Source organism: Macrobrachium rosenbergii, chromosome 21 (assembly GCF_040412425.1).
Source record: "Macrobrachium rosenbergii isolate ZJJX-2024 chromosome 21, ASM4041242v1, whole genome shotgun sequence".
Lineage (NCBI taxonomy): Eukaryota > Metazoa > Arthropoda > Malacostraca > Decapoda > Palaemonidae > Macrobrachium > Macrobrachium rosenbergii.
In genome coordinates, this window is record NC_089761.1 from 31,258,144 (window position 1) to 31,272,947 (window position 14,804).

The following is a 14,804-nucleotide window of genomic DNA, read 5'->3' on the forward strand; positions in this document are numbered from 1 at the left end:
TGAAACAATGCAGTTCGCTTCTGGTTAGCCTTATTAAAATGCCTTTTCCCTGGAGCCAGCCACTGTTACGAGAAATATTCTCTTAGTGATGGGAAGAAAAAACACGAGTAATAGCCATAGATCTGTTGTTTTGGTAGATTATTGATAATCTACAGAACAGAATAGCATTCTGCTACAGATCATGTATTGCAAAGCAAAACAGAGATAACTGACCCTGTCAAGGACTCTGTCCTAAATAACACTGCAGGATGAGGAAGGTCTTTTATAGGAAAACAGGAAAATAAATAAATTAGTAATGAATCTGGCTTTCGATGAACACAGGTAGAAAAGACGTCAAGAAGTGTCAAAGTCATCGAAAAGTAACACGTTTAATTGTAAGCTATGAGAGGTAGCATCTTTTAGACGTTGGGACAAAATCATTCTAAGTAAGCAAAGAGTAATGTGAATCAGCTGTGGCAGAATAACATAAAGTTACGTAAGAAGTTTTTTTAACACCGTTTTGATACTCTCGTCAACCGCGGCATGGTTTCAGTGGGCAGAAATTTTCCCATTAAGCATCTTAATTATAGTTGTTCCTTCACACGGACCAAATATGACTGGTTCTCGTTGCTATATAATTATTACTGAAACTTGCTATGGATCATATGAGTCTACAGTGACTCACAGTGAGCCGTAGAGAGTCAGGGAAATGAGTGAGAAAGAAAATGGGTCTAGAGATAGTCTCATGATATCCTTAAAAATCTATATCGCCCTTGATAAGTGATTGTTAGTGTCTGCCATCTGCTTTCCATAAACAAGAGTATCAATGAATCTTCTTTTGGAATGTAAACATTTCTGCTCTGTCAAGTTTCCCCTTCAGCTTCTTAAACCAGTAACTGATGAATCAGAGAATGCAATCAGACATTGCGTCTTTTCTTTTTTTTTTTTTTTTTAGCTTAGCTTCGTCACTCATTAATACTGGACGTCTGGTGCTGGCATGTATCATTTGCGAGACATCTATTTCTGTCCCATTCTTCCTGGCTTCCTCATAAGTGTGCAGTCATGTTTTCGACAGTTATTCCAGCCAAGTCTTTTCTGCAACAGGAACTTCTGAACGGCTCGTTCTGTGTGAAATATTCCCACGATAGTTATTTCTGTTCCATTATCCGTGGCCCATTCGTTTCTGCTCATTGATTTTAGTATTTCATCAGTATTTTCTTCACTGGCCCTAATCTCTCGTTCAGTGAGCCCACGAGTTTTCATTTTGTAGACATTTTCTCGTTCCTCCGGTCACACTACTTAGGATATACTGTATTCCGAGCGTTGCTTTCAAAACACCTGTTATGAAAACCTTGGCGCCAACATCTTTTTCAAACTTTCCAAAGCGTTGATATTCATCACAGAAGCCAGTGGATTGAGCAACTGAACGACTTACCTCGACCGTGGAGATCGTTTGAGCTGAGGGTCTGACTGCACACAGATACACACGCAAAAAAAATACTTACATCGATGATTACATACACCCACAAACGTCTTTAAACCTCTAATCTAAACAAGTTTACCCTCTCATCGTTCCAAGAAAGAAAATGGGCTTTGCTCTTTCGAGGGCTGACTAAGTCATTCCACGGCGACTCAGCCACTTTGTCGGTACTCCCAGAGGGACTTGGAAGCTTCGCTTCGATGCACCGTGGTTTATATATATATATACGAACCACTCGCGGGTGAACGAAAAGAGTCTGGGAGATGTAGAAATATCTGCCTTGCTCTCAGGAGAAACTTAATGCCTGTTTATGGAAGTTCGCCACACCGAGAGACGTAAAATGAAACCAGAAACATGAAAGGCACAGAAATTCTGTGGTCTAGACGCGAGGGCACTTTCAGCGATGGCCTACAAAATAGCGAGATTATCGTTGCAGAAATTCTCTCTCTCTCTCTCTCTCTCTCTCTCTCTCTCTCTCTCTCTCTCTCTCTCTCTCTCTCTCTCTCTCTCTCTCTCTCTCTCTCCAAGGATTGATTGTGGAACGTTGCTGAAGGGCAGGAGGTGACGTTTGAATACATGCACAAACTTTCTTGTAAACTATGGATTGTGAACTAAACATTTCAAGATTGCTATCTGTTAATGCCCACATGAGCTGGGATATTTATTTATCTGCTTATTCAGTTATCCCTTCATTTATTTGCTGATTTATTTCTCAAAGCGCCAATTGGAAACATAATTTCATACATGAAAAATCACAAATTCTTTTCAAGATGTTGCCACAGACTTCCCACTTGACACGCTAAATAACTTACGCATAAAACGCGGAGAAAACAAGATGGAATAATCCTTTTCTTCGCTTGCTGGAATTTTGCCCTGCGCAAAACAAAAAGAACATGAAAATATAAAGTGCAAAACATATTATCTTTTTGTTTTTCTTCGCCAATGACATTTCTTTGCATTCCGAACATCCCACCAACGCATTCCAGCGAGCTCTTTGAAGTGAATTTCATAAGAGTTTCCCTAGAAACGCCATCCGATGCCTGCCAACGAAACAAGGACAGAAGCAAACGTACTAACACAAAGTGGAAAGAAAATGGGAAAACATCGTCGACATTTATCGAAATCGAATGTGAAGAAACCTATCATATACTCTTACGTATGCTGCCCGTTTACTTTAATTAGGAGGTTAAAATCAAACTTTATCTTTTGATATATCATTTTATGCTGGAGGAACAATTTTCCCTCTTCTGTAAATACTGTTCCATGGCTCCAATACAAAAATATTTATGTATACGATACACACTATATTTCATGAATATGTAATCTCCCATATTTTTGACAAGATATGCCTGTAGGCCTAAGGATTTTCTTCCAGCCCCTGAGGACCTGGACAAGATAATCAGAGGTCTTTCTGTACATCTAATTTCTATATATTGATCCAACTTTATTGTGTAATTTTCCTTTCACAAACTTAAATACCATACTGAAGATTAACCTGAAAGTATAAAGCATACCAATGTGGTCATTGTATTAAAATCTTGTCTCTATTTTTGCTCAGTTTCTGTGTTAAGGCTTTACTTAGAATCTCCTGACTCGCTATGACCTTGTCCTGACCTTACTTGACCCTTTACTCCCCCCACAGATGCTGTGCCGAGTCGATGCCAGAGCCATCAAGGCACTCCTTTTTGGCTCTTGTGGCCCTAGCAGCTATGGTCACTCCTGCCACATCTCAGGTTAGTAAATATATATATATATATATATATATATATATATATATATATATATATATATATATATATATATAATTTTGAATATGATATGCAATTTATGTTCTCCTGATCTGAATGGCGTAACTGCTTTACATAAAGGAAAATAAAATTACACTATGTTAAAAATAAACAAGTAAAACAATTTTCATTTTATTGTCAGACTTAAAATGGTGAATCATGGGCAATGGGAAGGCATAAAAGTAATGGTGTGTCGTTATGTCTTAAACAGGGTTCGATAATAGTAGTAAATGACAGTTCAAAGAGAGAGAGAATGCACTCACACTACAGTGAGAGAGAGAGAGAGAGATATCACAAAACAGGAGAATTACACTTCTGAGAGAGAGAGAGAGAGAGAGAGAGAGAGAGAGAGAGAGAGAGAGAGAGAGAGAGAGAGAGAGAGAGAGCAGTCACACTACAGCTTAGATTTAGCACATCGACCTGTTTTAGGAAAGCCACGTTATTTGGTCAAATCGTAACTTTAATGTTAAAATGACCGCGCCGTATCGAGTCACCAAGCGTATTGTTTGCCTATCACTTCTCATTTTGAGGCAATAAAGAGACACTTCCACAAAACGGGAATATTTTAAACAGTATTTAAAATAGAAATTTAAGTCTCTATTCAACGTAATACCCATTCATGTCAGCTTTCATTTTCTCATAAAATGTGCCATAGAAGGTACATCCTTCTTACATGAGTGTTACACTATATATATATATATATATATATATATATATATATATATATATATATATATATATATATATATATACTTCTTATGATTGTTATTACAGTATATATACATATACTGTATATATATATATATATATATATATATATATATATATATATATATATATGCAAATATAATATTACAAATAAAATGTTTCTTTGCAACCCAAATGAATGCATGAAGGCTAATAGCCGAGCTGGTCACTAATTTTACAGACAGAATTATCTTTGAAAATTTAAATAAAATTAAAATTGCATTGGAATTTATTACTCACCAATTTCACCTTTCTGTCCTTCTCTCTACTTGTTTTTCTCATGTTTTATAAATGGAAATTCTGTTAATTTCTCTGTGCTTCTTATTTTCCTATTTTATAAATGGAAATTCTGTTCGAAGAAAACTTGCTCAGTAAATAAAAAAAATGGAGAAAATAAAATATGCAGTAGAAGTACCTCTGTTGACACCCTTTGTTTTTAACACAACTTATAGATATGGCTTCCCTTCTAAATAATAATAAAAGTAATAAGTTGATTTCGTTTTTGACATCAGCGAGATGGAAAACCACAATGCCTACTGGATAAATCTAAATTTCTTTTGATGTGATCTTTCTATGAGTTCCGTTCTGCCGTGTGAAAGGAAAGAAAAGACGCTTTGCTGTAAAAAATTAGCATAAAAAATAAATAACAATAATTTCGGATCGAGTGAGTCATGCCGTGGGAAGTTCTATCTCGGCATCTCTACGAAGGAAAGAGGTTCTCTCCTTTCTTAAAGGAAAGATGACGTAATTGCATTTGTAGGAACAGATGTACAATAACGGCATTATCACGAGTTGCAAAGAAGGGCATCGGGTGGACATAATCTCATAACGTATTCTGGATTCTTGTCGTCATGTTCAATTTATCCTTCCATGTTCGAGAGTCGTGTAGGTCTAGTTTTTATTTTTATCTTTGACCTTCTGAAGTTCTCTCTCTCTCTCTCTCTCTCTCTCTCTCTCTCTCTCTCTCTCTCTCTCTCTCTCTCTCCCCATTGCTCTTTTTATGCAGGTCACCTCCGATTCCTTTCATGAACTGTAGCAGTAATTACTTCTTTTGACCAATATAGTACTTCAAAATAAATAACTTTACAACATCCCTCTTAAGCCTATTGCCTTCTAAATAAAAAAAAAGAAAATGAAAAACACGGAATCGATTAACAAACAGAAAAGAAATAAAAATAAATATCAATAAAAACTAGAATCATTACCAAATTCCGCACTTCGGCGAGGACACCCAGTTTTTGAAATGGCAAGCATTCCCGCAAAATTTGCAACAAATCTGCCCACCCCAATATTTCAAACGCATTCAAGCATTTCGACCGGCTCCTTTTAGACACAAATCTCCTCCGTTAACGGTTTTCCTTCCAAGTGTCAGCCAATCACAGCCAGCCAATCGGGAATTCGGATTCCTTGACGTAGCAGGATCTCAAATATCTTCTTCTCTCAGGTCGCGGTTCCTGGAATGGAATGCGGAATCAAAGACAAGTTATAAGCGTTTGATTTCTCCTGTCAGTTTATCTCAGCTTTTGACTGACGGATATTAACAGCCTGGCATGCAAGAAAGGAATGCTCGGAGAAGCATTACTTAAAAACTTATAGCCACAGACGCAATGAAGTAAAGTACGATGTTCCCTAGACCTATAATAGTAGTGTGATACTCCAGTATTAATGGGTTTCCCTTCTTGAAGGCGAGTTGCAAATGGACACGTCTAATCTGAAATGGAATGATATTAACTCTATTTCAGCCTTTGAAGTCACTATGAACTCACTATTGACACAAGAGCATGTTCCCTGATGTTGTGACATAGACTCAACACATTCCATGAATTGAGTCAAATGATTTCATTAGCGCTTTTTTCCAACGTTCTTTTGACATGGCTGCAGTCCAAGGTAGGTTGTCGTTTTCGTCTACGTTTAACATATATACATATATTTATGTTTACTTAGCTTTCGTGATATTCTCCTCCAAACAGATACACTGGAACCGAGGCTGGGGTGCGGGTGGCTCAATGGGGAAGAGGTCCTCGGCGATGCCTTCTTCTTCTTCTACTTCTTCTGCCTCGTCCATGGACGGAGAGTTGGTCCTCAGCACAGATTGCTCCTCCACGGATTTTGCTCACCTCACGTCCCTCATCGCAAGGATCGTAGAGGTAAGGCTATCTATCTATCTATCTATCTATCTATCTATCTATCTATCTATCTATCTATCAATCTGTGTGTGCGTGTATTTAATCCATTTTTAATGGAGAGGGAGAAAGTCCTTAGCGAAGAATTGTTAACGTGGATTGCGATCGCGTAATTTTATAAAATCTAGTTACTTTCACCCGTAATTCTATCTATTCCATATACTTATTGAAATCCTCACCCATTTATAATTTTTTTTTAAATTGACCTTTATTGCAATTGTACAGAGCTATCACAGCCTACATTGCGCATTGCAATACTTGAGTTTCCTTGCAACATCGTCTGTGCACCCTACTGCGTTACTCATTGCTTCCTCCTCTTCATCCATATCTTGGGACCCCTTCATCTAGAGCTGTCCAACTTCTTTATTACCTTTTCTGAAATATCCCTCCCGTATAAGAACGAACCCTTCGAGAGTTTCGAAACGACTCACTGGTCGTTTGAAATCATTTCAAAATATTTACTTTGTCTCGCGCTTATCATCGTACTACATTTACGGGCTGTCTCAGTATCTATCCCAGTTCAACTCACAACGCCAACAAACCTGGTGGGTTCACTCCCAATGTAATTTAAAATCATTAGACGCAAAGCAATTGAACAACCTAACTCCGCTGCTGCTAAGGAAAGCACAAGCTTCACTATATTGAAATTGATCATCTGTCTGGGTTTATTGAGTCCAGTGAATCTAAACCTTGAACGCGGGCGTTCTCTGGAGTTCACAGCGCTGGGACTGATTTCGAAACGCCTTCAGAACGAACGGGTCTTCTTGTGAGGTGATTGCCGGATTATCGACGATGTCGGGGGAGGGGGTCTCTTGTTTGTCAGTAGTAATTGCAAAGTTAGAGTTCATACTTTCCTTTCCTGCATGGGCTAGAAAAGCATCAGAGCTTTCCCATTCCATAGAGCATTGCGTCGCAAAAGCTGGAAATGAAGGTTGCGGAGGAATGACGTATTAAAAATGTTTCCCTTGTGTGGGTCGCTTGATTTACGACCATCACACGAGTATACACCTTTAGAATATTATAATATTATTTACAAAGAAGTGAAGAGTAGTTTAAAAGTCATTTTACATTATAACCGAGTAGATATTATCACAAATACAAGACATTCGTATTAATAACATTCAGTGCACAAGCATCTATAACGATACCAGACAATATTGCTGGAAAGGGACTTTGAAAATGAAAAATGGTACAAAAATTCCCCTACATACAGTAATGGACCCCGAAGAAATGAATGACAGAAAGGTATCTTTTATATACAAATTGATACATACAGTATCACAATATTTAAAAACGACACGTGTTGCAGATATTTTTACGTGTTAAGTGAAAATCATTCTCTGTTCAACAACGACCCCAATGCACCAACGGGTTTCGAGACTTTAACATTGGCTGGTAACCGGGGGAGGTCATGATCTATAAGGAGCCTAGACTCACCGGACGAGATATCCTGCTTTCGTGATAAAAGCCAGGCAACTACCGGTTTAACCTGAATGTACGTGTGTGTGTGTGTGTGTTTTAGTACGTGCACTATTCTAGTTATTCTGTTTGAAAGAATTCTCCCATGGAGACACGAACGAATTCCACCTCGCAATAATAAGTTATAATTTGTGTTATGCTCTTTGCTGTAGTGCTATTATCTTTTAACTAGAAAGTATATGTATGTGTGAGTGAATTCTAGTAGGTGCATTTTGTTCTAGTTAGCCTGTTTGAAAGAATTCTCCCACATGAACGGATACTTCCTCGTAATAATCGTAGATTATTGTTTATTTTGAGCTATGTTGTAGTACTATCATCTTAAGTACAATTATCTTTTAACTAGAATGTATGTGTGTGTTAGTACATGCATTTTGTTCTTGTCGTCTTAATTGAAAGAATTCTCCCACATCTACGAATCCCTCCCCGTAAGAATCGCAAGTTATAATTTGTTTTAAGCACTTTGCCATAGTACTAGTATTACTCTTCTTCTTTCAGAGCGAAGTCAACCGCCTGGCATCGTGCGCACTTCGGGAGCACCAGGTCGCCTCAGCGCCGGAGTCCGACCACCTGTCTCACCTCCCCTGGTGGATTCAAGCAAGGAAGGCCACTTCCACCGACCAGTAATGAACATGTGGAAATTACGTACTATTTAAGAAGCCCGTTACCATTGCGATCGTGGAGCCTGTTGCAACAATTAGGACGTTCCTAATATGATACTTTAACTTTTCTAACCTCTCTTACTGTCACTTCATCGGCATATTTATTTTTCAGTCTGACTTTCCAAGTGTTATGAATTTTTTTTAAATTCTAATCTATGTAATTTTGTATACGCATTCCTTTACCCTGAAATTTGTTGATTACTTCCTGACAGCTTTTGTTTATGTTTTAGATCTCTGTCATTTTTTAAAAGTTATTTCTTCGTTTTAGTATCATATACAGTACATTGCACTGCATCATTAACGAGATGTCCTTGGAAATAATTTTACCTGATATGAGTAACCCTTTTAAGTACTGTTCTTTTACAGTAGCCTTCTAAATAGTCATTCTCCTTCTTCAGTCAATCCCACACAGCAATTTCGATCCTAAAGCGTTTGCATAATTTTTCTTTTACACATCGTATTGTTGGCTAGCTTATGCTGATTAATTAATTTATTTATATATTTTAAAAACGCGGACAAAATTCAATGAAATAAACAGTAGAAAAAAACATTTCCTTTACAAATTGAGAGGACAGCGACTGTGAGATTTGATCTAATTTCAGAACTGTCTCACTTCCTTCGCTTCTATCAAACACACGCTTGCTTCGAACAAACTCAATCTTGTAAATTTGTTGAGTTATTCATCTGAACTTCAAAAGCACCCAGCAAGAGACGTCTCTAACAAATTTATCTTTATTTATGTTTTTTTGTTTCGGTCATAACATCAAAGGAACGAGTCTTTTCTTTAGTCTACGTTCGTTTTTATCCCGTTTTCTATCGTTTCATGTCTTCCTCCTCTCTGTCAATTCTTGTAAATCTGATGATTATTCGGCAACAGGCTCTCTTTTCCTTTCATAACAGACACTGACGGTGACATAAACATTATCCTCCTCTTTATATTGTGATAAAATAACAGTTTAAAATTAAACGCTGCTTTGTATTCATGAATAATATATGTATAATATATGATACTCAAGGGCTCATCACTTTTACGGATAACCTGTTGGCGCCTGCGCACTTTGTCTCGACATAGACCAATATGAGTTGATGGAACGCATCCTTCGTCGAGGGAACAGATATAAAAGTTGATTGATATAAATCAAATATTAAGCACGCTTCTGAAGCTATACTTATAAGCTGAAGTTTTGCAGTTGTCTTTGCTGGGGAAATTATGAAAGATGTGGTCTGTTTACAGACTACGTGATATAAGCAAGGTTGAAAAAAGTACAGTTCTTCTAAGAGATGAGTTTACACAAATACCAATCAGAAACTTGTTCACATAAGATCAAGTGAAGTAATTTCAAAGATTATTTAATTAGTTCCTCGCATTCTGGCAAAGGAGAATTATATAAAATAATGAATAAAGAGGGATAAAGTACAATTATAAAAAAAGGTACTGAACATTCCGACAAAGGAATACTGAAAAATGTCATTTTATGAAATAAAAAGTTCTCAAAAAAAGCATGAGATTTCATACACTTTTACAAGAGGAAGAAGAAGATTGAGTTGGCTAATGTTAATTTCGGAGAAAGGTATAACTGACAAAAAGTAAAAATTATGAATATGAGAAAAGAACAATATAAAGTAAAGAAGATGCTTCTTGAATGATAAAAAAAATACACAAGATTATCTAAAAATCTATCACTGAAAAAGTTGACAAAAAAAATCCAGCATTAAAAAAGCCATGCTTGAAAACAAAAAGAGCTCTTGTTCAGTGCATTCCTAACTGCATAGAAGAGGTTGGAATGCAGTTTGGAATGCAAGGGAAGTAGAGATGAAACAAATAATATTGGTTGAGTGGGCGAGAGAACAACGGCCACAGCGTCAATGAGAAATTGGACCTTTAGTGGGATGCGATGCTCTTGCTAATAAAAATAAAACTGCTCAGTTGACCTTATTATTATCCTTTTTTTTTTTATACTGTTTCTGTCTCTGCGATGAAGAAATACCTCGAGAATGGATGAGCGGGTTCTGATGAAGGATCGTGAAAGTTGATGAACTGTTTGGGGATGTCGATATGATCTGATGAACTGTCGCTATGAAAACCAACTTGTTCATTATGGAGAGAGGCTGTGGTATGCTCTCTGCTGATTGTCTTATTTGAGATATATATATATATATATATATATATATATATATATATATATATATATATATATACATATACAACAATATTCTTAAATGGACTGTTTAATATACATATTCAGTTGTGGTGAAAAAGTGTAAATATATATATATATATATATATATATATATATATATATATATATATATATATATATATATATTATATATTTTATATTGACAACAATACATTCTTAAATGGACTGTTTAATTTAAAATCAAAATTTTTTGCTTACAGTCTTCCCGTTGCATTAAAAAACGGATTGTGGTGAAAAATATATATATATATATATATATATATATATAATATATATATATATATATATATATATATATATATATATATATATATATATATATATATATATAATATATATAGAGCAAATTATTTCAGCAAAGAAAAATTAACCCTCTTTCTCCACACAGTTGAGATTATAAAAAAAAATATACATAGAAATTAAAAAAAAAAAAATTGTCCCTTTGAAAATTCATGAAGAAGCAAGACTAACTCGACCAATCAGCTGCCGCTGCTGAGAGGCCTGATGTCTCTGAGCCAATCAGCATCGTCGCCGGTAAGGTGTGTCTGAGCTCAGCCAATCAGGCTTCAACACAAAGGATGCAATGAACTGGCGCGAGACACCAGCCGAACTTGAACTCAAACAGATATGTTTGACAGACCGGTTTTGGCTCCAAACTCGTGGACCCAGGACGACAAACCACGCCAAATTGGGAGAGAATCCAGCCCAGTCTTCAGGGCGAGACGATGAGAGAAGAAGAAGAAGAGGAAGAAGTTAAAGAGTAGGAAATAAATCCAGTCGATCGCATTTGCGGATTAAAGAGTTGGCGTTCAGAAGAAGTCGTAACTACGGCCATTTCGAGACGATTCAGTCGTCAGGTGGCGTCAGGAGCTGCGAATCTTTTATATTCCTAAAACTGAGACTGAAAATTATTATTATTATTATTATTATTATTATTATTATTATTATTATTATTATTATTGAACGCACCCCAATAAAATATTACTTTTATAGGTGCTGGAAATCTTGTATATTCCTAACAATGAGACAAAAATTATTATTATTATTATTATTATTATTATTATTATTATTATTATTATTATTATTATTATTATTATTATTCAACGAACCCCAATAAAATATTACTGTCATAGATGCTGGAAATCTTGTACATTTCTAAAATGAGACATCAAAAAATTATTATTATTATTATTATTATTATTATTATTATTATTATTATTATTATTATTAAGCACATACTTGCTAAACGGACCCCAATAAAACAATAACCTGCTTAGTAACCTTTCACAGTACAGAATAAGCGACCTGCTTAAAAGCAGATCAATAGAGATGCATCCTAGCCTAACCTTCCCTCAACCTGACCTATCCTAGGGCGCCGTACCCCGACATGGCCGGGTAAGATGGGAGGGGGAGGGGAACTGGAGGTGGGGGAAGCACTTCGCCCCCCGGAACCCCACAAAAGAGAACGACGCATGCGCAACTATTCTGCAATGTTACCAAAGGAGAAAGTGGACAGAAATAAAAGAGTTGAAAACAGGTAATGAACAAGTAAATAGCACTTGATCTTATCATAATTTATGACCTTTATGTTTACAGTTATTAAGCGAGGCTATTCCAGAATTAACATTGTGGTATTTACTGCGAAATTTTATTAATATATCATCATCAACACCACTTGACGCAAAGGGCAATGGTATAATGAAACATTTTTTTCCCCTAAAATTTAATCCCTGTTCTGGGAAAACATCATCGATTACTAGAACTGGAATTGAAAATTTAGGTCACAGGCCAGGGCGCTGGGACCTATGAGATCATTCAGCTTTGAAAATAATGTTGTGACAGCTGTTGCGTCAGGGTGGAAAGTAAGATGGAAGAAAGAGAATAAGGGCGGAGGTACAGCAAAACGAATGAAAGGGGTTGCAGCTAGGGGCCGAAGGAACACTGCAACGAACCTTAATTAAAATGCCTACAGTGCGCGTTGCAAATCTGTTTACAAAAAGGTGATTTTTTTGTTTTTGTTTACGGTTCCACAGGAAATAAATAATATCTGCTTTGACTTGAAGTTCTTTGCAGCCCCTTGCGTTCCTCTTACTGTACCTCCTTTCATATTCTCTTTCTTCCATCTTACTTTCCACCCTCTCCTAACAGTTGATTCATAGTGCAACTGCTTTGAGGTTTTCTGCCTGGTACACCTTTCCAAACTTAATATTCTCAATTTTCGCTTCAGCGCTGAATAACCTCATGGTCCCTGCGCTTGGCCCTTGGCCTAAATTCTATATTCAGTTCAGTTCACAACAGACACGTGACTTCTTTCTGTAGGAACTGGGTGGAGATTGTACGCTCAAGAGTCTTCCATTACTTATCGTTTTTAGTGTTCTGTAAAAGAAAACTATTGTGCCGGCTTTGTCTGTCCGTCCGCACTTTATTCTGTCCGCACTTTTTTTTGTCCGCACTTTTTCTGTCCGCCCTCAGATCTTAAAAACTACTCATGCAAGAGGGCTGCAAATTGGTATGTTGATCATCCACCCTCCAATCATCAAACATACCAAATTGCAGCCCTCTAGCCTCAATAGTTTTTTTTTATTTTATTTAAGGTTAAAGTTAGCCATAATCGTGCTTCTGGCAACGATACAGGATAGGCCGCCACCGGGCCGTGATTAAAGTTTCATGGGCCGCTGCTCATACAACATTATACCGAGACCACCGAAAGATAGATTTATTTTCGGTGGCCTCGATTATGCGCTGTAGCGGCTGTACAGAAAACTCGATTGCGCCAAAAAAACTTTTTTCACTTGTTCCTTACTGGAACTGAGCTATTTTCCTGAAACTTGTCCAGGCCCGAATAGGATAAGAATAAGAGAGATGGAAGGAAAAATCCTGTGGGGTTTATTCCAAAAGAAGTGAAAGGCTCGCCTCTTGAAGACGGGAAGTTTATATCCTAAGAAAACCAAAAAAAATAAATAAATAGATAAATAAAATTACGAAGGAAAACTGTTATTTGTTTAATAAACAACGTAAAAATTGTTTGATAAACAATGTTAGATTATTTAATAAACTATGTGACAATTGTTTGCAAAACAATGTACCAATTATTTGGTAAACAATATAACAATTGTTAGATATACACTGCAACAATTATTTGATATACAGTGTAACAATTGTTTCGTAAACAATGTAACAATTGTTTGATAAAGAATGTTACAATTGTTAGATATACTGTACAGTGTAATAATTGTTTGATATACAATGTAACAATTGTTTCATGAACAATGTAACAATTGTTTGATAAACAATGTAACGATTGTTTGATAAACAACGTAACAGTTGTTTGATAAAGAATGTAATAAATATTGTTATATATGCAATGTAACAATCGTTTGATATACAATGTAACGATTGTTTGATAAACAATGTAACACTTGTTTAATAAACAAGGCAGCAATTGTTTCATAAGCAATGCAACATAAACCGAAAAAGGCTTGCAATCCTACTGATTCGAAAGTGCTGAACTTTTAATTTTCTTACTTTTCAGTAATTTGTACTGATCGCAGTGATACACCAACACTTGAATATGTTCCTTTTTTTATTACCTTACGAAAAAAAAACAATATCCCTAATCTGGCAAAAGCTGTTTTTAAAAAAAAAATCTAAAGCATTCTGTTCATAACAGTTAGTAGGTCGGCTAAAATTTCTCAAGGATAATCTTGGATTATTTCAGCTTATTGACTAAAATTTCTCAATGATAATCATGGATTATTTCAGATTATTACCTGGCTTCACCTTGATAGATATAATTCTGACACTGAAGTGGACATTGCTCAGAGCTAATGGACATTTTTAATATATATATATATATATATATATATATATATATATATATATATATATAGATAGGTAGATAGATAGATAGATATTTTAGATTTTATTCCAATTACAAATGATTTTGTTGGGCTGCTTCGTGGTGAAAGTGATTCTGTTCTACCTGTTTATAAGTAACGTTTTTTGAATCTGGATGAATTCCCGACGACATAGCCAATTCATGAGACCTTTTGACGAAAATTGATAATATATCTTATAGATATCTAATCATATATCTCATCTCATATACGATAATGTAAGCATTTTCATTTGCCAAACAATTATTATCAATTGAATACACTATAATTTTACACTATAATTTTATATATATATATATATATATATATATATATATATATGTATATATATATATATATATATATATATATATATATATATATATATATATATATATATAATCCACTAAATAC

At 35.7% G+C, this 14,804-nt stretch overlaps 1 protein-coding gene across 1 annotated transcript in view; it reads left to right on the forward strand.

Annotated features, from left to right (window-relative positions):
* LOC136849855 (uncharacterized) overlaps positions 1-10,240 on the forward strand; it is a 26,258-nt gene extending 16,018 nt beyond the window's left edge. The window contains exons 2-4 of the mRNA XM_067123337.1: positions 3,102-3,192; positions 5,964-6,140; positions 8,151-10,240. Of these exons, the coding sequence (XP_066979438.1) occupies positions 3,118-3,192; positions 5,964-6,140; positions 8,151-8,279 (381 nt within the window). The 5' untranslated portion in view covers positions 3,102-3,117 and the 3' untranslated portion in view covers positions 8,280-10,240. The remainder of the gene's footprint in view (positions 1-3,101; positions 3,193-5,963; positions 6,141-8,150) is intronic.
* Positions 10,241-14,804: the final 4,564 nt, after the last annotated feature.